At 41.2% G+C, this 24,672-nt stretch overlaps 1 protein-coding gene across 1 annotated transcript; it reads left to right on the top strand.

Moving 5' to 3' along the window:
• Positions 1 to 3,901: 3,901 nt before the first annotated feature.
• LOC311136107 (BDNF/NT-3 growth factors receptor-like) lies at positions 3,902 to 23,756 on the top strand (the record flags this gene model as incomplete). Its single annotated transcript, XM_084170189.1, has 17 exons — positions 3,902 to 4,107; positions 7,470 to 7,544; positions 7,708 to 7,779; positions 12,894 to 12,962; positions 14,634 to 14,794; positions 15,053 to 15,189; positions 15,618 to 15,750; positions 16,182 to 16,496; positions 16,880 to 16,897; positions 18,644 to 18,678; positions 18,792 to 18,891; positions 19,123 to 19,314; positions 20,230 to 20,360; positions 20,677 to 20,849; positions 21,099 to 21,339; positions 22,706 to 22,864; positions 23,571 to 23,756. The coding sequence occupies 17 exons, from the start codon at positions 3,902 to 3,904 to the stop codon at positions 23,754 to 23,756; spliced, it is 2,403 nt and encodes an 800-aa protein (XP_084026315.1).
• Between the last annotated feature and the right edge of the window lie 916 nt (positions 23,757 to 24,672).

Consider the following 24,672-nt stretch of genomic DNA (forward strand, 5'->3'; position numbering starts at 1 on the left):
TGGTGTTTATACTTGCGTACTATTGTTTGTACAGATGAACGTGGTACCTTCAGGCGTTTGGAAATTGCTCCCAAGGATGAACCAGACTTGTGGAGATCTACAATTTTCTTTCTGAGGTCTTGGCTGATTTCTTTTGATTTTCCCATGATGTCAAGCAAAGAGGCACTGAGTTTGAAGGTAGGCCTTGAAATACATCCACAGGTACACCTCCAATCGACTCAAATTATGTCAATTAGCCTATCAGAAGCTTCTAAAGCCATGACATCATTTTCTGGAATTTTCCAAGTTGTTTAAAGGTCAACTTAGTGTATGTAAACTTCTGACCCACTGGAATTGTGATACAGTGAATTATAAGTGAAATAATCTGTCTGTAAACAATTGTTGGAAAAATTACTTGTGTCATGCACAAAGTAGATGTCCTAACCGACTTGCCAAACTATAGTTTGTTAACAAGACATTTGTAGAGTGGTTGAAAAACTAGTTTTAATGACTCCAACCTAAGTGTATGTAAACTTCCGACTTCAACTGTAGGTACAGGTAAGCGGTTTCATAATTTAAATTTTTACAAGAATCGATTGAAGGTGCCTCAATATTGTTGCTAGCAAATCCCAGAACCAGTTATCAAAACTCAACTCCGCCTCGATATAAGAGGACGGAGTGTTCCTCAGCTAGATAAGAGGTAAGAGGTTTTTATTTACATCCTTAATATAACTAAAAACAATGTATTTTAGTAACTGATATTACACTTTTATTTATTAAATATCAATACAGTCATTGCCTGAGCACAGAAGTTGGTGCTATCTCAAAACAAGAACCCTTGGGGTTGAAAATTGGCAGAAAAGCCTATATTTTTGGTTCAAAAGAGATTCAATACTGTACAGTATAGTTTGCATTCTTCTGTACTTGACTTCCCCATCTAGGTACAATTGAGGACATCATGTGACTGCTATCCAACTATTTGAACCCTCATTAGGACATTTCTGTAATAACAACAAATATATCTTCCTGTTGAGTGAATTGGAAAGCTCTTGGGTGATGTACTTTATCTTGGTTATGCAAATCGCCATTTCTCCCTGATTTCCAGGCCCATTCAGATAGGCAAGTCTCAACTATAAGCAAAATAAAGAGCTCTCATCCTTCTCTCATAGTCTGAGCCGGTTACCATGGAGACAGATATCATTCCATACTTGACGTTTCTCATAGAAAAGCCTGCTTACACATTTTCGCCATTTTCATCTGCATCCATAGCGACACTTGACATTGTCCATGCTATTTGGAAAGCCCCAAGTATCCATAGTGACATTATCCATCCAGTGTGTGTGTGTGTGTGTGTGTGTGTGTGGATCAGAGTGATGAGTTCAGGCGCAGAATACCTCAGATCATGTCCAATAGTGTCCTGTCAGAGGTTAGGCACTAAGGCACATCACGTTCACTCGTTCCATTGTGTGTTCATTTGACAAACCCATAGGGATGGGTCCCCCCAGATCCCCACAGAGCCATATATTTAGATGTAAATACATGACTCTGGGTCCCCCACTGATTGTTCAGTGAGTAAACCATTCCAACGAATCTGATCCTAATGAACAAATGTGAATAAAATATGACCTCATAGAATAACTCTATACCACCAATCCTACACTATTCTGTTCTATCTTCTACATTGGGTAAATCACAATTTGATACCCTCCTGTTTCTGTTTCTAGTCTTCATAAGTGCCATGTGATGAAAGCTAAGGTACAGGGGCAGAAAACGTATGCGCATGGTTGCAATATTTTATCCAACTGACTTTATTGTTGGTCTCATTTCAATAACCATTGATGTCTGAAATGTCCTTCACTTGCACATTATGATATTTATTTTATCACTAAAAGACCTTGTCAAATGATTGCACTTTTCCCACAGAGATACAATGGTCCCACAACATCACAGCAGCTGTGTGTGTTGTTGACCACCTGGAATGAAAAGAACAGTGTCATGTGCCACTACCAGGGGTCTTCTTCTCTATTACCTTTTGTAGTAGATTTACTTGCGCTCAAGTTGCAAACTTCCCAGATTTAAAAAGTTGAACTGAGCATATTACATATTTTTTAATAATGTATATCACTCTGCTGTATTTCACCAGCTATTCAATATGCTTCAATATGCTAACTTCAGAATCACTCTTTTTTTTATGAATAGATAGCCTACATATTTCATCTCATGACCCCCCAATAACATGCTTCCACAAACATTTATTTTTAAAAACCATATGCTAGTTTAGGCTATCTTTGCTTTGACAAATTACAATGAATATTTCGATAGTAGCTATTTCTCCACTGTCTTCCTTCCTCCACTGGGATGGAAGACTCATTTGAAGCACACACAGACATATTTTGTCTAGTAATTATTTTTCATAGATGCAGCCCATCTTGTGCGTCAAACTGCACGTCACACTGGTAATGGCCATCCATGGAGCTGTGGTATTGTTGTTTGAAAAAGCACTATCTAGTCATATGGAACGAGTTTGTGGGTATGCAGAATAAAATTGGCACGTCAAATATGACAAAAATAGGTAATGTAATTAAATTGTATTCAAATATTTAACCCCCTATTATAAATGAAATATAAGTGTGATGTAGGGCTGTAGTGAGTAGCCTATTCCCACCTATTTTTAGAGTATGAGTGCATGATAAGCATGCAAATTGAAAGCTGTTGAATTAAATAGTCCTAACACTGATAAATGTTGATAAACTGTCAGCAGTACATATCACTGTCTCGAGCGTCTTAACCATCTCCCTATAAACGCAATTCCAGTGATGGCTGGTAGAGATGCGCTCCTCCACAGCGGTAATCAATAGACGAATGCAGGTACCCTGCCTCCACGCACAAGCACTCTGTCGCGCAACCTGGTCTCAGAGCATTTTGTATTATTCTGTATGTAAATCCGAGATATACCATTGGGATGTTATTTATTAATTTGTGGATGTCCATCATCCATTAGGTATGATATGTTAAGAATAAATTTTTTTATGGTATGTTACGATTTTTGCAATACGTATGATATGTTATGAATTTCAATTTGTTGTGGCTAACGTTAGCTAGGTGGCTAACATTAGCTAGGCTAGGGGTTAGGGTTAGGAGTTAGGTTAGGGTTACGGTTAGGAGTAAGGTTACAGGGTTAAGGTTAGGGGAAGGGTTAACTAACATGCTAAGTAGTTGCAAAGTAGCAAAAAAGTAGTAAGTAGTTGGAAAGTTGCTAATTAGAAAAAAAGGAAAAGCTGTCCATGATGAGATTCGAAGATGCAACCTTTGGGTTTCTAGACGTTTGCGTTATATGACCACCCATCCGCCCCAACCAACTACCCTCCTTTCGTGTTTGCATTAAGTAACTGTCTTTTTAACCACACCAAACATAACATATCATACTAATTCGAGTGTCCCTGATTTACATTCACTATGTTACGTCTAGTCTATGAGAACAGGCTGTGTTGCTACATCACCAGTCATTCTGACTCTACCGTGCTGTCTCTCTTATTTCCATCTCCATCAGTACTGCATATGAAGAAGAATCACCAGGATAACGGTTTGCTCCCCCAAAGCATCTAGAGCGCAACGTTTGACCGCGCAGACAGTCGCTCTGCCCCTGAGAAAGAGACGAGTGAGACAGCACCAGGACGGAGCACTTGACACCTTGCTTCACCGCATCGATATGCAGTAGTGTGATACTAATTCTGCGGAGATAGAGAAGGCCATTTCATGGCATCCTGATATTAAACTGAAGGGATTGCGCATTCGTGATCAACTGTTGTCTCATTTGTGGTGCCGAACGGATTAATTTGGCTATAGGAGGGGGGGGGGGTGGGGGGGGGGATTAATAATATCCAGATTTGATCAATAGCCCTGGGATATCGTTGGACCTGTGATGGGCTCCAACGCAGGGGGATATGGAATGGCTCGCTCCGGAATCTTTATGGTTTTGATGGGGTTGTGGAGGTTTATCTCTGCTTGCCCTGCATCCTGCACTTGCACCATCTCAAGGATTGCTTGTATCGATCCTGACCCAGGGATCGAGGATTTCCCTATCCTTACGTTAGATGACATGGAAATGGACATCAACATCACCGATATGTAAGTAAAATAAATGGCTACGCCATTGTAGACATGGTAAAGCCTACAATGAACGTCACAATTGTATAAAGGTTAACGTGTTTAAGCAAACCAATGTCAGATTGCTAAAACAAATACATACAAAAATATTTACGTTGTAAAATCGCAAAATAAGGGGTGTCTACTATGCTATAGACAACTATGCAGGCTGTTAATCTCTCATGTTTCTCCGTTTTGTATAGAGACATAGCCTAAGGAACATCAAGCAAAGATAATAGTGTGGGATAATTCTCATGCTAAAGACAGTTTTGTGTGTGTGTGTGTGACTGTGTGTGAGCGTGCGTGTCGGGTGGTGTGGTTGCGCGCTGTTGGGAATACTTGAATTAGGGTATCTTCCTCTAGAAATCAGGCCCAAGCAGTGGTAGTATTAAGGCATCTTCCTCTAGAAACCAGGCCCATGCAGTGATAGTGGAAATTATATTATGGAGGATTATGGCATGATGTCGGCCGTGGCCCCAAATTCAGGGACTGTGGGAAACACGAAAAAAACACGATGGAAAAATGTCAGATAAATGGTCCAAATCACTATTATAATGTAGGGTAGCAAATATCACGGACTCAAATCTATGTCGCCCCCACAAAATGCCCAACGTAGCAATGGACTATGGAGTGGTTCTTGTCAATATCAAACACGTATGTAGCTCAAAGTCACAGTGGTATACAGTTGAAGTCGGAAGTTTACATACACTTAGGTTGGAGTCATATAAACTCGTTTTTCAACCACTCCACACATTTCTTGTTAACAAACTATAGTTTTGGGAAGTCGGATAGGACATCTACTTTGTGCATGACACAAGTAATTTTTCCAACAATTGTTTACAGACAGATTATTTCACTTATAATTCACTGTATCACAATTCCAGTGGGTCAGAAGTTTACATACACTAAATTGACTGTACCTTTAAACAGCTTGGAAAATTCCAGAAAATTATGTCATGGCTTTAGAAGCTTCTGATAGGCTAATTGACATCATTTGAGTCAATTGGAGGTGTACCTGTGGATGTATTTCAAGGCCTACCTTCAAACTCAGTGCCTCTTTGCTTGACATCATGGGATAATCAAAAGAAATCAGCCAAGACTTCAGGAAAGAAAACGGTAGACCCCCACAAGTCTGGTTCATCCTTGGGAACAATTTCCAAACGCCTGAAGGTACCATGTTCATCTGTACAAACAATAGTACGCTAGTATAAACACCATGGGACCACGCAGCCGTCATACTGCTCAGGAAGGAGACGCGTTCTGTCTCCTAGAGATGAACGTACTTTGGTGCGAAAAGTGCAAATCAATCCCAGAACAACAGCAAAGGACCTTGTGAAGATACTGGAGGAAACAGGTACAATGGTATCTATATCCACAGTAAAACGAGTCCTATATCGACATAACCTGAAAGGCCTCTCAGCAAGGAAGAAGGCACTGCTCCAAAACCGCCATTAAAAAGCCAGACTACGGTTTGCAACTGCACATGGGGACAAAGATCGTACCTTTTGGAGAAATGTCCTCTGGTCTGATGAAACAAAAATATAACTGTTTGGCCATAATGACCATCGTTATGTTTGGAGGAAAAAGGGGGGACTTGCAAGCCAAAGATCACCATCCCAACCGTGAAGCACGGGGGTGGCAGCATCATGCTGTGGGGGTGCTTTGCTGCAGGAGGGACTGGTGCACTTCACAAAATAGATGGCATCATGAGGAAGGAAAATTATGTGGATATATTGAACCAACATCTCAAGACATCAGTCAGGAAGTTAAAGCTTGGTCGCAAATGGGTCTTCCAAATGGACAATGACCCCAAGCATACTTCCAAAGTTGTGGCAAAATGGCTTAAGGACAACAAAGTCAAGGTATTGGAGTGGCCATCACAAAGCCCTGACCTCAATCCTATAGAAAATGTGTGGGCATAACTGAAAAAGCGTGTGCGAGCAAGGAGGCCAACAAACCTGACTCAGTTACACCAGCTCTGTCAGGAGGAATGGGCCAAAATTCACCCAACTTATTGTGGGAAGCTTGTGGAAGGCTACCCGAAACGTTTGACCCAAGTGAAACAATTTAAAGGCAAAGCTACCAAATACTAATTTAGTGTATGTAAACTTCTGACCCACTGGGAATGTGATGAAATAAATAAAAGCTGAAATAAATCATTCTCTCTACTATTATTCTGACATTTCACATTCTTAAAATAAAAGTGGTGATCCTAACTGACCTAAGACAGGGAATTTTTACTAGGATTAAATGTCAGGAATTGTGAAAAACTGAGTTTAAATGTATTTGGCTAAGGTGTATGTAAACTTCCGACTTCAACTGTATGTATAAGACACAGGTTTCTAGCCATTTATCAGGCTTAGGCCACAATTGTTGAAGTGCCAGAGGTGCACGGGATGAGGTCTGTGTAGAGAAAAGAGTGTGTCTATAGGCCTTACCACTGCATGTTGTTGGTGATAGTGAAGTTTATCAGGCTTGTTATTGTAGCATATGTAGGCCTATAGATGTACAATATTTCAGTACAGTATGTCTAAACAATACAGATAATTCTCAGAGTAAGCTGTAGAGTACAGTAGTGTGCCTGTCACCTATATGGTTCCTCAACAAATCCAGATAGTGAGCAAACTATCCACACCAGCGTGCAGGTGCCAAACATCTAGTCAGGGTGGTGTTGTATCCTGTGTCCGGCCTGAGACCCTGTCCCCCTTCCTTACTTTAATCATAGGGGAACCTTCATTGATGATGGTCTACTGGCATGTCACCTTGGCATACAAGGCATTTTCATTAAATATTATGAATATTTAACATTTAGAATTAATTCTAAACATGTATTAATATAACATACACCACCATCACCAATCCAGGAGTTATGTGCTCTAGTATAAATATGTATCTATCATCGTAGCTGTTCTAATCAGTAGATCAAGTATTTGGAGGAGTGTCTGAAGAGACACTAGTTTCTACCACTATCAAATATATCTATCAAAACAGTTCAGAATCCTGTAACACTGCCCACCATGGGCATAATGGCCAAATACTTTGATATTTCCATATGTTTGAAAATACTATCCATCTATTGTCCCTTTATATCATCAGACACTAAATGCCTTAAAATGGCATGAGAATTAAATGTTAAACCTTGGTGAAGATCTATTGACCAAAACTTTGGTTTGCGATCCATTGTGGACCATACAAGAATGTCCGTGTGCTGGATCTTCTTTATGAAGAATTTTCATTTGAAAGGGAGTGCTATTTAAAGTACTAATTTAGGGACAAGAACATGTGAATAATGTACTTTATTTGTAATAACAATAATTTGTAAACGTTGTATTTCAATTTTACAGATACATTGCAAATCAAAACAGACTATTTGACATCAATGATAACAGCTTGAAGTACTACTCGAATCTCAGAAATCTGTAAGTATTAATACTACTCAAATGTTGTTACGGTCATTATCCAGACTATTGTAGCATGTTATGGAATATTTATAGAGTAGGTTATGCTGAACTTTGTTAATATGTAACAGTGACGTTAAAAATAACACGTTTTCTCTCTTTATAAATCTCCCCCCCTGAACAGAACTGTGACGAATACAGGACTGACTTCTATCTCATCAGAAGCCTTTTTCAACAATACAAGACTTCAATATCTGTAAGTACTGTAGTCTTTGATTGATCCTCTGTTTGTTGTTTTCCTTCTCATCCTTCTCTTCACAGATTGAGCTAATGTACTCTCAAAGAGCAAATCTAGGGGCCACAAGCCAGTCAAAAACAATTAAGGCAAATTCATATTATAGGGAAGTAGATTCTTACTATTTACCTCACACTGAAGTCATGACTTCTAGTTGTGTGGTAATTCTGGTCCAAATCTGTATGGATTGGCATGATGATGTATAGTCAAAGGAGATGGCTCAAGCACATACAGATCTGGGACCAGGGCGTGGTAAGGCTCATGGCTGGGTAACAGGACGACATGCTCAGCAAACAGTGAGGAACATTGTGTTTAGTTGAGCAATGTGATCACTGCCAATAGAGATCCTATTAAATTACTAGAGGGGCTATGTCATAAAACCGAAAAAGTTCCAGAATGGGGTGAAAATGGCAGCCATATTGGTCAGGGAGAAATCCAAATCAGTCTATTTAGAATTAATGGCAGTAGAGGCATCATCCTGATTTTACTTACGCAGGAAAGGAAAATAAAAGTAAGACGTGATATATAAAAAATGGTGTAATAGAATTATTGTCAAACTAAAAGTGTAATATAATTATAAATGCAGTTTGTATGGGTTATATACCCATTTTCTGTATAGATAGACTCTAAAATATATGTGTGAGTGCTATTATATGATGCAATATGAGTACTTGTTGCATTTACAACTTGTCTAAGTCCTATCATCAACAGATTTCAGCCAGTGTATGACTGTGGATTGACTGCATTGTTTGAATGGAATATTGGCATAATGGCAGTTCATTTTTTTAAATTTATGGAATCATTCCTCTAAAACTGGCTGGCTAGCTAGCTACAGTGCGGATACATTCTTCAAATTCATTATTTTACCCAGGGGTTGGAACCGGTTCAGGGAACAGAACAGAAAACCTGAAAATAACAACTTTTTTTGAGTAACAGAATCAGAAACGGGAACCAAAGAGATCTATACTGTTCCGGAACAGAACCGTCATTTGAAAAGCATGGGAACCAGATAATAACGTTATTTTACATTCCAGGCATTTCTTTTCAGTCCCACAAATAACGCAACAAGGTGCATATACCAAAGCCCTCACTCTGTCACTCAGAAACTTATTCCAGTGTCTGCCTGCCAGCTGAACATCTTTACCAGTGTGTGTGTGTGTAGGCTACCTGCCCCTCCTCCTCCGAAGCTTAGTCTATTAGCCTACTGATGTTACAAGTGTGATTAAGAAATTAGGGAGAGATTTTTTATTAGAGAAGAATGGATTAACCTTTTCAGTGCTATTTACGTATACTATAGTTATCACATTTCACATTGGATTTATTAACTACAAAAAGGTAAGACGTGTTTTTAATTCTGGTGCCGCTCTGCACACACAAGCATGTTAGCTAGCTAGCTCTGGTCCAACTCTCGGAAGTTCAAAGACATTCAATGTTCCTCCATAGAAGCCGCTCCTCCGTAGGTATAATTCTGTGGGCCTAACTCAGATAATGCATGTCATAACAAGATGCCCAGCTCTTCAAGCCAAGCCTCCTCCTCCACCCTCTCTCTCCCACACCCGGCCTCAAAATTTAAGTAGCATCTCGCGCCCTACACTTGGTTGTCCATCACGCATGTAAACAACTATAGACTAGGCAGCCGATATCCGAAAGCACTATCGTCTGCCTAGGCTAAAACAACTATAGCTTTCCCGCTCCATAGCAACCTGCTCTATCTGCAGTGAAGTAATTCAATGTTGAGCTAATGTTTTTTTGTTTTTTTTATATCGGAACAGTTAGGGGTGTAACGATTCGTTTTAACAACGATTCGATTTGAATCACGATTCGTGGTTGTCGATACGATTTAAGGACGATATTGGTTCATTTAGAACGATACGATCCGAAACGATTCAGTGACTTGAAATCGATTCAGTAACCTTTTAGTCAAAAATTCAACCAGTGTGACTGAAATAAATACCTGGTAACCAGTTGCATTTTAATGGCTGGCAATAGTCTTGATATTTTTAACAGTGTTTCATGCCTCCATGCAGACCATCTGGTATTATGAAACTTACCCATACCTACGTTGACAGCAGCCCCGTAAAGTCTCACAAGTCCGTCTGTTATGGCCTGTGCGGTTCGGTCAGCACCCAATTCAATCAGTCCAATAAAGTCCGAAGTAAACTCTCCGTTGCTGGACACAGACACAATGTAAACTATTTCCTGCTCAGTTTTTGTGATGTCCTCAGATCCATCAAAAAGCATTCAGTAAAGGAACATCCTCAGAATAGGAAGACATGGGACGTGCGTGTTTAGCTTTATGCATTTATTCTCGGCTAGCTTTTAGCAATGGCTTGCGCCACATTCGTGTGCTCCTTGCTCTTTTCATGTTGGTCAAATAAAGGATGGTTGAAATTCTTTGAGCCTTTATAAAATGCACCTGTTTTGTCTGCTAGATGTGGATTTGAGCGGCAAATCTTGCACCACATTTCAGTGCGCTCATCGTTAGCTTCAAGCCACTGCACATCTTGGAGCCACTTTTCCGAAAAAATAATTTTCTTCGGCTCTGGCTCCAGTTGGCGTTTCTTTGTAGGTGGCGAAACGCCAAAAAGGCTGCTTAATGTCTGTTGCTTTTTGGACATCCCTGACAGTAGTTGACAAGCAACATGTCATGTGTAAGGTTAGATGAGAAGATCGGTCAAGTACGCAAAGGCACGTAGTAATTTGTCGCGCTTGCGTATCTGCGTACCAGTTATGTGCACCCCTGCATATAAAGTCTGACGTGCTTAAATCCAATGGGTTATTTCCTAGTATCGATACAATCGATTTATTACATTTTAAAACGATGTTAGATCGATATACAGTGGGGAAAAAAAGTATTTAGTCAGCCACTATTTGTGCAAGTTCTCCCACTTAAAAAGATGAGAGAGGCCTGTAATTTTCATCATAGGTACACGTCAACTATGAAAGACAAATTGAGAAAAAAAAATCCAGAAAATCACATTGTAGGATTTTTTATGAATTTATTTGCAAATTATGGTGGAAAATAAGTATTTGGTCACCTACAAACAAGCAAGATTTCTGGCTCTCACAGACCTGTAACTTCTTCTTTAAGAGGCTCCTCTGTCCTCCACTCGTTACCTGTATTAATGGCATCTGTTTGAACTTGTTATCAGTATAAAAGACACCTGTCCACAACCTCAAACAGTCACACTCCAAACTCCACTACGGCCAAGACCAAACAGCTGACAAAGGACACCAGAAACGAAATTGTAGACCTGCACCAGGCTGGGAAGACTGAATCTGCAATAGGTAAGCAGCTTGGTTTGAAGAAATCAACTGTGGGAGCAATTATTAGGAAATGGAAGACATACAAGACCACTGATAATCTCCCTCGATCTGGGGCTCCACGCAAGATCTCACCCCGTAGGGTCAAAATGATCACAAGAACGGTGAGCAAAAATCCCAGAACCACACGGGGGGACCTAGTGAATGACCTGCAGAGAGCTGGGACCAAAGTAACAAAGCCTACCATCAGTAACACACTACGCCGCCAGGGACTCAAATCCTGCAGTGCAAGACGTGTCCCCCTGCTTAAGCCAGTACATGTCCAGGCCTGTCTGAAGTTTGCTAGAGTGCATTTGGATGATCCAGAAGAGGATTGGGAGAATGTCATATGGTCAGATGAAACCAAAATATAACTTTTTGGTAAAAACTCAACTCAACTCGTGTTTGGAGAACAAAGAATGTTGAGTTGCATCCAAAGAACACCATACCTACTGTGAAGTATGGGGGTGGAAACATCATGCTTTGGGGCTGTTTTTCTGCAAAGGGACCAGGACGACTGATCCGTGTAAAGGAACGAATGAATGGGGCCATGTATCGTGAGATTTTGAGTGAAAACCTCCTTCCATCAGCAAGGGCATTGAAGATGAAACATGGCTGGGTCTTTCAGCATGACAATGATCCCAAACACACCGCCCGGGCAATGAAGGAGTGGCTTCGTAAGAAGCATTTCAAGGTCCTGGAGTGGCCTAGCCAGTCTCCTGATCTCAACCCCATAGAAAATCTTTGGAGGGAGTTGAAAGTCTGTGTTGCCCAGCGACAGCCCCAAAACATCACTGCTCTAGAGGAGATCTGCATGGAGGAATGGGCCAAAATACCAGCAACAGTGTGTGAAAACCTTGTGAAGACTTACAGAAAACGTTTGACCTGTGTCATTGCCAACAAAGGGTATATAACAAAGTATTGAAAAACTTTTGTTATTGACCAAATACTTATTTTCCACCATAATTTGCAAATAAATTCATAAAAAATCCTACAATGTGATTTTCTGGATTTTTTTTCTCATTTTGTCTGTCATAGTTGACGTGTACCTATGATGAAAATTACAGGCCTCTCTCATCTTTTTAAGTGGGAGAACTTGCACAATTGGTGGCTGACTAAATACTTTTTTCCCCCACTGTATGTTGTCCAAAAGGCCAACTCGCCGCGCACAGATCGATGTAGTTGGATCATATGAATATAAATCGATACATCGATGTAGTAGATGAATCGTTACACCCCTAGGAACAGTGTAACGGAACAAAAAAATTATGGTTCTGTTAAGAACTAAACGATTGGAAAATAATTTCCGTTACAACCCCTTACACAATATCTTATCACAGCACTGGCAAACCACAGGTTGACCAACTCCCTGACCAAAATGGCTGACCTTTATCCCATCATAAGGTTCAAGACCATTCTAGAATTCTAATTCCTAAATCTATGTTACTGCCACACGAGGGAAGGATTCTAATAAGTAGGAGAGGAGTAACAGAGGAAGTAGTCCTGTCCGCACACTGCAAAGATAATGGCCGGACTCATCTATCAGAACTATACTTTTGTTAATGTATAGTTAAACTATACAAGGTGCAACATTTGAAAGGTGATAGAGTAAGGAGAGCGAGCTTTCCAAAATCACATACTTTTTTGTAAGTCATTTTGTTGGAACGACACACTGATTATTGATTGATTAATTACATTGATTACATTATTTATGTCTGACCTACATTAGTTGCTTCATTGTAACCTTTATGATGTATTACTTTGACTGATAGGAATCTGAGAGACAATAAGTTGTCAACACTGTCCTGGAGGACATTCCTAAACTTTAACATTACATCTTTGTAAGTACCTATCCCTATCTACTATGTTATGTCATGTGACTTATTTTATAGATAAACAGCCTATAAATATGTGATTGCAGTCGTGGTCAAAAGTTTTGAGAATGACACAAATACTAATTTTCACAAAGTCTACTGCCTCAGTTTTGATGATGGCAAATTGCAAATACTCCAGAATGTTATGAAGAGTGATCAGATGAATTGCAATTAATTGCAAAATCCCTCTTTGCCATGAAAATTAACTTAATCCCCCAAAAACATTTCCACTGCATTTCAGCCCTGCCACAAAAGGACCAGCTGACATCATGTCAGTGATTCTCTCGTTAACACAGGTGAGAGTGTTGACGAGGACAAGGCTGGAGATCACTCTGTCATGCTGATTGAGTTAGAATAACAGACTGGAAACTTTAAAAGGAGGGTGGTGCTTGAAATCATTGTTCTTCCTCTGTTAACCATGGTTACCTGCAAGGAAACACGTGCCGTCATCATTGCTTTGCACAAAAAGGGCTTCACAGGCAAGGATATTGCTGCTAGTAAGATTGCACCTAAATCAACCATTTATCGGATCGTCAAGAACTTCAAGGAGAGAGGTTCATTGTTGTGAAGAAGGCGTCAGGGCGCCCAAGAAAGTCCAGCAAGCGCCAGGACCGTCTCCTAAAGTTGATTCAGCTGCGGGATCGGGGCACCACCAGTGCAGAGCTTGCTCAGGAATGGCAGCAGGCAGGTGTGAGTGCATCTGCACGCACAGTGAGGCAAATACTTTTGGAGGATGGCCTGGTGTCAAGAAGGGCAGCAAAGAAGCCACTTCTCTCCAGGAAAAACATCAGGGACAGACTGATATTCTGCAAAAGGTACAGGGATTGGACTGCTGAGGACTGGGGTAAAGTCATTTTCTCTGATGAATCCCCTTTCCGATTGTTTGGGGCATCCAGAAAACACCTTGTCCGGAGAAGACAAGGTGAGCGCTACCATCAGTCCTGTGTCATGCCAACAGTAAAGCATCCTGAGACCATTCATGTGTGGGGTTGCTTCTCAGCCAAGGGAGTGGGCTCACTCACAATTATGCCTAAGAACACAGCCATGAATAAAGAATGGTACCAACACATCCTCCGAGAGCATCCAAGAACAGTTTAGTGACGACCAATGCCTTTTCCAGCATGATGGAGCACCTTGCCATAAGGCAAAAGTGATAACTAAGTGGCTTGGGGAACAAAACATCAACATTTTGGGTCCATGGCCAGGAAACTCCCCAGACCTTAATCCCATTGAGAACTTGTGGTTGATCCTCAAGAGGCGGGTGGACAAACAAAAACCCACAAATTCTGACAAACTCCAAGCATTGATTATGCAAGAATGGGCTGCCATCAGTCAGGATGTGGCTCAGAAGTTAATTGAAAGCATGCCAGGGCGGATTGCAGAGGTCTTGAAAAAGAAGGGTCAACACTGCAAATATTGACTCTTTGCATAAACTTAATGTAATTGTCAATAAAAGCCTTTGACACATATGGAATGCTTGTAATTATACTTCAGTATACCATAGTAACATCTCACAAAAATATATCATAACACTGAAGCAGCGAACTTTGTGAAGACCAATACTTGTGTCATTCTCAAAACTTTTGACCACGACTGTACTATATGTGTGTGTGTTAATGCTCTGTTTTTGTCCTCTAGTCCTCTCCTGTCTGGTAACCCTCTGGAGTGTGTATGTGAGAACATGTGGATCAAACTGAGGCTGCAAGAGGACATTGACAGTTCAGAGAGTCAAGAGCTGAAATGCATAGACGACAGTGGAGTGAGGAGGGCCATCTCCAGATTCTTTCTCCCTGATTGTGGTAATACCAACCCCTGAGACAGACAGGGAACTACACTGGAGAGAGAGCGAGAGAGAGAGAGAGAGAGAGAGAGAGAGAGAGAGTTTATGGAACATTGAAGAGCATTGAGGAGCTTACTAGAATGCCAGTGTACTGCCTTGAGTTTTCTTTTCAAATGTCAGTAAACAGCTTGAAGTAGAAATCAAGTGAAGGTCACTTAGGTGCGACTTGTACAGTATAACAATGTTGTTAAAAGTTCTGTTTGCGTTTGTCTCACAGAGGCTCCCGCAGTGGAGGTCAGTCCCTCTATCTTCACAAAGACGGAGGGAAGTGATGTCACAGCAGTGTGCAGTGCAACAGGGTCTCCTGCTCCTGAGATCTCGTGGAATTTGGACACCCTCTTCACCAGCTATGAGGTGAGATGATGTTCTTTGTTTTGGCATATTATGATGGCACAACCCTCTGACTATTACTAAGGCTAGGATGATGAGGCCATGTTGTCAGGGAATAACTCCTGGCTTTATATGTAACTGAACCCATAACGCTACATTTTATTCATTATTTTACATGAAACTTAGTGAGTGCATACATTTTTCATACTGGCCCCCCGTGGGAAACGAACCCACAACCCTGGCGTTGAAAGCGCCATGCTCTACCAACTGAGCTACAGGGGAAGAGCAATATATCATTTTATTATCATAATAACAGCACATTATTCCATACTTTTATAAGGTGTTTTAGAATTTACACAATGATTTGTTATTTACTGTATTTACCGCGTAATATATGTAACTATTAATACTACTACTAATTCTAACGCTAATAATGCTAAATGTATTTACAGGTCAATGTCTTGGAGCTGCAGAGCAATCTGACGCTGTCAGGTCTCTCGCCTTCGGACAACGGCAGAGTGATCACTTGCAATGTTGAGAATGTAGTCGGCCAAACCGAGGCTTACCTCCTACTCAACATCCTCTGTAAGGACGTGTTCTGTTGTGTTGAGTACATGTACCTTTTTAATTTTAATTTTATTCTGGCACTGTGGTTGCAAAATGCAAAGTCATTTTCACTGATTATTCTACAGTGGCATTTAATCCTGGATCTGTAGCATCCTTGTATTTGTGGTCTACATTCTGAAAGACTTCCTCTGGTGGCTCTGTGTCCTTACTGAAAGAATGAGTGTCTCACTTTTCCTTTAGTACTGTCCACTATCCCTCAACAATCTGATTGACTCTACATGTCTTCTGTCACCTTGCCATACTCTTCTGCTCCTCAGTGCCTTACCATACCCTCCCTCCTGTCCAGCCCTCCCATTGCACTCCCCCAGACCTCCTTCCTCGTGTCTAGCACCCATTCCCAGTACCCTGTGACTATTCTTCCTTTCCTGTTCCTGTTGTCTCTGTGTCAGTTTGCCCCACTATCCTGGAGCTGCTGGAGCCATTGAGACTCCACCACTGGTGTATCCCCTTCAGTGTGACCGGGAACCCCAAGCCCAAGCTGCAGTGGTACCACCAGGACCAGGAGCTCCACGAACAGGAGTATATCAAGACTGAGATCCACGAGAGCCTTGGGAGCGTTCACCATGGCTGCCTGCAGCTTGCCAACCCGACTCATATCCACAACGGGCAGTATACGCTGGTGGCCAGCAACGAGTTCGGGGAGGACCGGAAAGTAATCGACGCCCACTTCCTGCTCCCGCCAGACGAGGGCGACTATCCCTCAGGTCTCACTCCTGTTCAATTTATAGTTACTGTAATTCTATATAAGATGTTATATAATCAATATATAAGCTGTTTTATATACTCAGAAAAAAAAGTGTGCTATGTAGAACCATCTGTCCCCATAGGACCTGAAAAAAGTTTCCAGATAGAACCCTTTCAGGTCAGATAAAACCCTTTTTGGTTACAAATAGCATCCTTTCAAGGGTTTTATTTGGAACCAGAGACTCTATGTGGAAGCAAAAATTGTTATATGTGACCTGAAGTCTCCTACGGGGACAAATGGTTCTACATAGCACTCTTTTTTTTCTGAGAATATACTGTTTTCTGTGTAGCATGGTATATGTAATGGATGTGTATGAATAACACGTAAATTCCCTTTTTTCAGAACAGCCATATTACCCTTGTAAGTATTTCTTAAGACGTTGCAATTTTGCTAAGAATTACCAAAATGTGCTGTTACAGAGACATGTATGCATTCTTTTTTCTCTTGACATGACATTAAGTTTAAGAGTTTAGGGATAATGACAGATTGATGACTCCTGCCTTGTCATAATTTCAATGTCCTCTGTCCACTGCTCGTCCTGTGCTGTGGATGTCATCACAATGCTGCTCCTCAGACACCACTGGTATGTGCTTGAACTTTGAAATCCTGTGGTCAACATTACATGACATAGCTAATTGAATTGAATTGAATTTATTTTGGGTAACAGACATATACAACAAAATGTACAATGTGGACCCAGAGGATATCACTTCAAAGTATTAATTAAAACGCTTGTTTGCAAAGTCGTCCTCGATGGTAAAACAATAACACATATAATGATTAAAAGGCAAGACAAACAACCATAAATACATTCATTTATATTGATATCCTAAAAAGTGTCACTATTCACTGCACTTTTCCCTAACCTTAAAAATCAACCATATTAATTTCACTTTAAAACAATCTATTCATGGCACATCATACCTATCATTCAAATAAATACACCTGACCAGCAGTAGGGGGCACAAAGGGCAGTGGAGTGGTTTCTCTTACTTAGACAACATTGTCCTAATGAAAATGCCTGCTTTTTAAAGCTATTTCTACTTTTTCTTTGCTTGATCTCCAAGGGGAGGCTATTCCATAGAAAAATGTCTGTATAGAAAAACACTAGCTCTGGTATTGTAACTGTGTTGGTTATAGACCATATCAATGTGGTTTTTCATATAACCTGGGGCAAGATCATTTAAGATGTCAAACATATGATTAAGTTTAAGTTGGTCCACTTTGGACTCCAAAGGCAACAAGCCTCCTAGGGGGAACATTCAGCATATACCTGATAACATTCATTTGCATGACCTGCATTCTCCACTTTACCAAGCAGAGCAGGCATAATCAAAATGACACTGAATCAAGGTTGAGACAAGCAGTTTTTTAACTTTAATGTTAAAATATCTAGTGTTACGATATAAACATTACAATTTGTTTGCCATTTTAGAAAGAATTTTAGCAGCAATCATGTCTCCAGAAAGGGATTGATCTAGGGACACACCAAGATAAGTCACACTTGTTTTAGATTCAATCTCATTGCCTGCACAGTTTACCTTTATCTTGTCAGCCCTAAACAATCTATGTTTTGTTCCAAACTAAATAGATTCAGTTTTTCCCAAATGTAGCGACAATTTGTTGTCATTCAACCAATCTCTAACAAAATGCAATTCCTTACTCAGGGTCTCCTCTATGTAAACTGTATCCTTACCTGATACCAGTATGGCTGAGTCATCAGCATAAAGCAGGAGTTTGCACTTTACTGTATCTGGCATATCATTAACGTATATAAGAAATAAGAGAGGCCCTAAAATGTATCCCTGCGGTACTCCACAGTATATTTCTTTGGCCTCTGACAGAACATCACCAACATTACATACTTGTGTTCTGTTGGTCAGATAACACCTAAACCAATTCACTGCTACATCATTTAGACCCATGCATTTCAGTTTCATCAGGAGAATATCTTTAACACACCTTTAATACTGTACATATCCCAACCAGACAGTATTTTCAGCGTTTGAGAGGAAAGGAGATTAGATGATGTACTTCAATGTAGATGTTTGTATGTTTAATGCTGTTTTCATTCTGTATTAAATATGACTTGTCTTTTTCTCTCAGACTCACCACTACCCCCAATAGATGACAGTGTTGCAGTAAGTTAACATACACGCCATCATTTGTCATGCATGGTTATTTATATACAGTATTATAATGTAGTGCACTGAAATTGGCAGGTATTTTATGTTGTTGAATGGTGTTTTCCCAGGTGTACGTAGTGGTGGGAATCGCTGGCGTGGCATTAATTGTATGTGTTCTGATGGTGATCATTCTGAAATACGGAAGAAACTCAAAGTTTGGGATGAAGGGTAAGCTTTTTCTTTAATCTTAGTTAAGTCGTTTTTCAGACCTGTATTAAGACTTGCAGGACTCAAGTCATTTAAATGATAATGAACATCATGCACATTTCTACAGTCTATTTAGTCCCACCACATTCCAGCTTAGATTTTGCCACATAACAACATACAGAAGTCAAACATGAAAAAGACCTCTTCCACTCCTGTCATAATTATATTTCCTACCACTGGGCTCCTCCTCAGGCTCCTCCTCCTCGGTCATCAGTAACGACGATGACTCAGCCAGTCCTCTTCATCACGTCTCCAACGGCAACAACACCCCGTCGTCCTCGGAGTTGAGCCACGATGCGGTGATCATTGGAATGACAAAGATCCCTGTCATCGAGAACCCGCAGTATTTCCGCCAATCTGGCAGCATGCTGAAATCGGACACGTGTGAGTTACCGTGTCGCGGAGGTCTGCTGGTGGTGTAACTCAGTCTTTTTCTGATAAATCCATGACAGGGACACTGCGACTGGACTGTCTTCTCCGTCGACTTCCTGTCTGATGTTACTATGGTGATGACTTTGGTTGACCTCTTGCAGTTAATGCTGCTGTATCAGACTACGGTAGAGGGGCTATCACTCAGTGGAGGCTGCTGAGAGGAGGACGGCTCATAATAATGGCTGGAATGGAGTCAATGGAATGGTATCAACCACATGGAAACCACGTGTTTGATGTGTTTGATACCATTCCATTGACTCCATTCCATCCATTATTATGAGCCGTCCTCCCCTCAGCAGCATCCACTGCTATCACTAGACAGACATTCTGACCATAGATAGCTGTGGTAAACACAGACAAACACATCTGACTATTGCACTTGTTGCCCTGTGAGAAATGTAGTTATGTTAATGGCTACCATAATGGGATACCATACTGGTCTGACAAGCGAACAGTACATCATTGTATTTTCGTCTGTGTATATCCTCTAAACAGCAGTAGACTAGGGCTGTTGCTATAGCTTCAGTGTATGCAATGAGTAGGGCCAGGAGGTTTTCCTGACCTCTTGACCTGACTAATTATAACTTGGGCCCAGAGGTTTTCCTGGTCAGTTCACCCTTAGTAATGGGCCTTGTATGGGCCTTTTGCCGGCAGGTAGCCTAAAGCATTGGGCCAGTAACCGAGCCGATATGTCGAAAATCTGTTAATGTGCCCTTGAGCAAGGCACTTAACTCTAATTTGTTCCAGGGGTGCCGTACTCCTATGGCTGACCCTGTAAAACAACACATTTCACTGCACCTATCTGGTGTATGTGACAAAACATCATCTTTTTTAAATAGCTTAACTGTGTCTCTCTTTACATCCCAGTTGTCCAGCACATCAAGAGACACAACATTGTGCTGAAGCGTGAGCTGGGAGAGGGGGCCTTTGGGAAGGTGTTTCTGGCTGAGTGCTACAACCTGACCCCAGATCAGGAAAAGATCCTGGTGGCCGTCAAGGTAAAGTACGGCCCTCCACGCAGTTATTTCAAACAATCAACACACACTTTACAAAGGTCAAATGCTGAAACGATGGGTCTTTTGTTCTGGCTTTGATATATAAAAAACAATTTTTTTTTGCTGTTTGTGCTTTTCAATACAATCTGAGTGTTATATTGTATGTACATTGTTTTGGATTATAGCACCACAAACTAATATCTCTTTGGATTGAATTGAACTTTGTAGGAAAGAGACTTTGAAACAATCAACAATCCCAGCAATCAATTATGATAATTGTGTGTGCGTATGTGTGCGTGCGCATCCCTGTCCTCCTCAGACGTTGAAAGAAGGCAGCGAGAGCGGCCGTGCTGACTTCCACCGGGAGGCGGAGCTACTGACCAACCTGCAGCATGAGCACATCGTCACCTTCTACGGCGTGTGTGTGGACAGCGACCCGCTCATCATGGTGTTCGAGTACATGAAACACGGCGACCTCAACAAGTTCCTCAGGTACCGTCCTGTGTCCCGATGTCTACCTTTGTCCATTCTTCCTGTGTACTGTATTCAAAAGAAAGTAATAAGACGAGGTTATGTGGAACTTTGGCACATATGTTAGTGTGATGGTGATACTGTATTTGAATTAAAACTGGATAACTGCATTGCAATGCAAGCGAATGAGTTTGCACTTATCCTCCTCTGTTGTCAACTGTAGGTAACTATAGTTTGCATTGTGTCTGACCCACCTGTGTTGTGGTGCAGGTCCCATGGTCCTGACACGGTGCTGATGGCTGATGGGCAGCACAGCCTAATGGTGGAGCTGACCCAGTCCCAGATGCTGCACATCGCCCAGCAGATTGCTGCAGGCATGGTCTACCTGGCCTCCCAGCACTTTGTCCACAGAGACCTGGCCACACGCAACTGTCTGGTGGGAGAGAACCTGCTGGTCAAGATTGGGGACTTTGGCATGTCCAGGGACGTGTACAGCACCGACTACTACAGGGTGAGTCTAACACACACACACACACACACACACACCACACACACACACACACACACACATACAAGCGGGACAGGAATACTCTCAAGTGTATAATTGGAACTTTGTTCTGGTTTTGGTTTGTAACAGCCGTGCAGTTACAGCAATAGTCATTTTAACTAGAAATATTTAATCTATTTTTAATGCCATTTAAATGCAAATTCTATAATCTGCATATAAGTGCTGTTTCCATGGTTATAGGGGGCAACAGTGCAAATTGCAGTTTTTTCCCTGAGCAAGGAGTTCATGGTTGACTTTGCGTTTAAGCCGCGATGCTAATTTAGCTGTGAATTCTACTACACTGTTTTCAGGCAAGTCTGTTTTTTTTACTGCTCTTAAAATACCAAGATTTCATGAACACTCCTCTCCTTATCACTTCTATCCAGTATCGAACCCATTTCATATAATGTGAGGAAAAAATGGTCTACCATAGCAGATAGCCTGGTAGGCTAGCCCAATCTGTTTCTGCTTTACCCAACTCCTTTGTTGTTGTAATGCTAAACTGGCATGGTATTGGCTAGTTAAAGCACAAACGACCAGGCTAACGGCTATCTGCTACTATCTAGCCTACACTAGAATAGTATAGACAACGCTACAGACATTACAGATAGTAATCTTAAACCAGTAATATGATTTGACTGTTAGATCCAGACATGTTCTGTCTCCCAGTCAGCCCCAGTCCTAGGGTCTGTGTAGACAACAGTACCCTCTGCTGCTCACTGGCTCTCCCTGGGGAGAATCAATACAAAATAGATGAATGTAACTGAGACCCATCATCCCCCAATCAGATAGCAGCATATGAATAGGCCCACTCACTAATACACAGATAGAAAGACCAAGAATGCGGCTGAACAGCACTTGGCTCAACACATGGAAAGATTTGCCACTTATCGTAAACTGACAATCATGATGTCAATATCAGCCATGGCAGAAGATTGTTAATACCAATACAGGCAAAAAATGAATTGTGTAAGTTGGGCTTAAATAATTTTTTTTTTACATATCACATCATGACATTGCATTCCACGAAAACTCTAGTCCCACACACAATACACATTTGTGTACATGTCATGTTCTTATCATGAATATTGTATATTCTTCCTTTAACCAATGGCCTTATCGTGTATGTTGGTTACTGACCTGACAAACTTAGTCCTTTCAGCTCCTTGTGGAGCGAAGTGACTCAACAACACCTATCCGTTTAACTCCTTCTTGGGGGTAGTTTCTTTACTTCACTACCGTTTGTTCCAACCTTCATCATCTCTTCTTCATTTTACCATCTCTGTGGTTTTCCTGGATGGTTCCTGATGGATCCTTTGTCTGTTTCCAGGTGGGTGGTCACACCATGCTGCCCATCCGCTGGATGCCTCCAGAGAGCATCATGTACCGGCGGTTCACCACGGAGAGCGACGTCTGGAGTCTAGGCGTTGTCCTCTGGGAGATCTTCACCTATGGGAAGCAGCCCTGGTACCAGCTCTCCAACAATGAGGTCAGTAGTCTCTTATGACAGACAGCAGCACTCGATGGGATTTGGTTCTGGGTTCTGAGATGACAAGGTCAGAGACACAAGCTCAAACCTTTCCTAAAGTAGATTGACTACACTGGTACCATAGCTAGGGCCCTGTGTTTTGGACAGTCATGTCACATGACCTGGATTTTAACATTTTATTTAAAGCTTTTTCAACAAACTGTCCCCTTTCATTTTTATGTCAGATCATCCGGCACTACCCTCAGACAATTGCTTTCATTTTTGGTGTAATTCTCATTTCTGGAAAAAACTTAAAATAAAGGTAAAACATTTAGGTCATGTGACATGATAGCCCAGAACACAGGGCCCTAACCATAGCACCTGACCTCCAATTATGAGATTTATTGACAAATCTCCAAACACATCACTCTGCTGTCATCTCTTTTTCAAATCTTATTTACAGTAGGTCACATTCGTATTGTCCATATAGATTTGAAATGTATGCGTTATGAATATATATTTCCAGACAATCTATTATATAAACCAGGGCTAATATGTCTATGAGTCTGAAAAACGTTCACCTTGGTGAACCTCACATTTGTTTAGATGCTGTTGTTGTCATAGCAATGCCTTCCTTAATTGCCCCTGTGGGGATAAATAAATTTAATTTGAATTAAATTGAAAAAGTACCGACCAGTGGTAGTGACCCGTGGTGCTCCCCCTACAGGTGATCGAGTGCATCACCCAGGGGCGCGTGCTGCAGCGGCCGCGTTCTTGTCCAAAGGAGGTGTACGACCTGATGCTGAGCTGCTGGCAGAGAGAACCCTACATGAGACTCAACATCAAGGAGATTCACAGCCTGCTCCAGAGTCTGGCCAAGGCCTCGCCTGTCTACCTGGATATACTGGGCTGAGTGAGTCTGGTCGGCTCTGTTTGTGTATGGGTGGGAATGAGGGTGGAGTTGTGTGCGTGCGTGTGTGTGTGTGTGTGCGCGTGTGTGAGCATACTGTATGTGTTTGTGCGGGTGCTGACTGTGCTTCTGCCTCCTCATCACATAGACAAAAGCCTTACATTTGATTGCGATTTCTTTTCCTTCTCCATTTAAAAAACGCATAGGACCCGTTTCTCAAACCCAGATTAAAATAATCCAGGAGTAGGCCCAACTCTGGTTTAGTTCATCAAGAGCAAAAAATATGATTTCGTGAACATAAATTAACCTTGAATTACATACTCCTGGACTGGACTGTGACTGGGACTTTTTAAATGAAGATTAATAATAGTCAAAGAATAATTGAATAATGTCCTTGAAACCAAATGATCAGTAATCTTGATTAAATTGTAATTTAGTCAAGGAGTAGGCCTAATCTGGGTCAGCGAAACAGATCCTTAATGTACATTGTATTATTGTACTCTTCTTGTACACTGTGTTTGCTGGTGATAAACCAAGGGAAAATGACTGCGTGTCAAAATCATCATGGACAATGTATGGACACTTGCCAACAAGGATACAGCTTTTCCTTTTTCCACCTAACATGAGGAGGAACATCTCATGTGGAGCGACATATAAAGTTGAGACGTGCAAAGAAAACTAAACCCAGTGCAATGAAGTAAGGCTTACCGCTTATATAGATGTCATGGACTATTTTTATGATGTGAGAACTTTCTAATTGATGTCAGGGGCTCTTGACTCTGTTGTTTTCATGTTACGTCACGTCTTTACATTTTGATTTGTGATTGGACTCTGTTGTCATCATGGCCAACCAGAGCCCAGGACTTATAATGACTTCATAACACATTCATAACATATACATACCACATTCATAAGCAGT

This window comes from Coregonus lavaretus (genome assembly GCF_964263955.1).
Source record: "Coregonus lavaretus genome assembly, chromosome: 10".
Lineage (NCBI taxonomy): Eukaryota > Metazoa > Chordata > Actinopteri > Salmoniformes > Salmonidae > Coregonus > Coregonus lavaretus.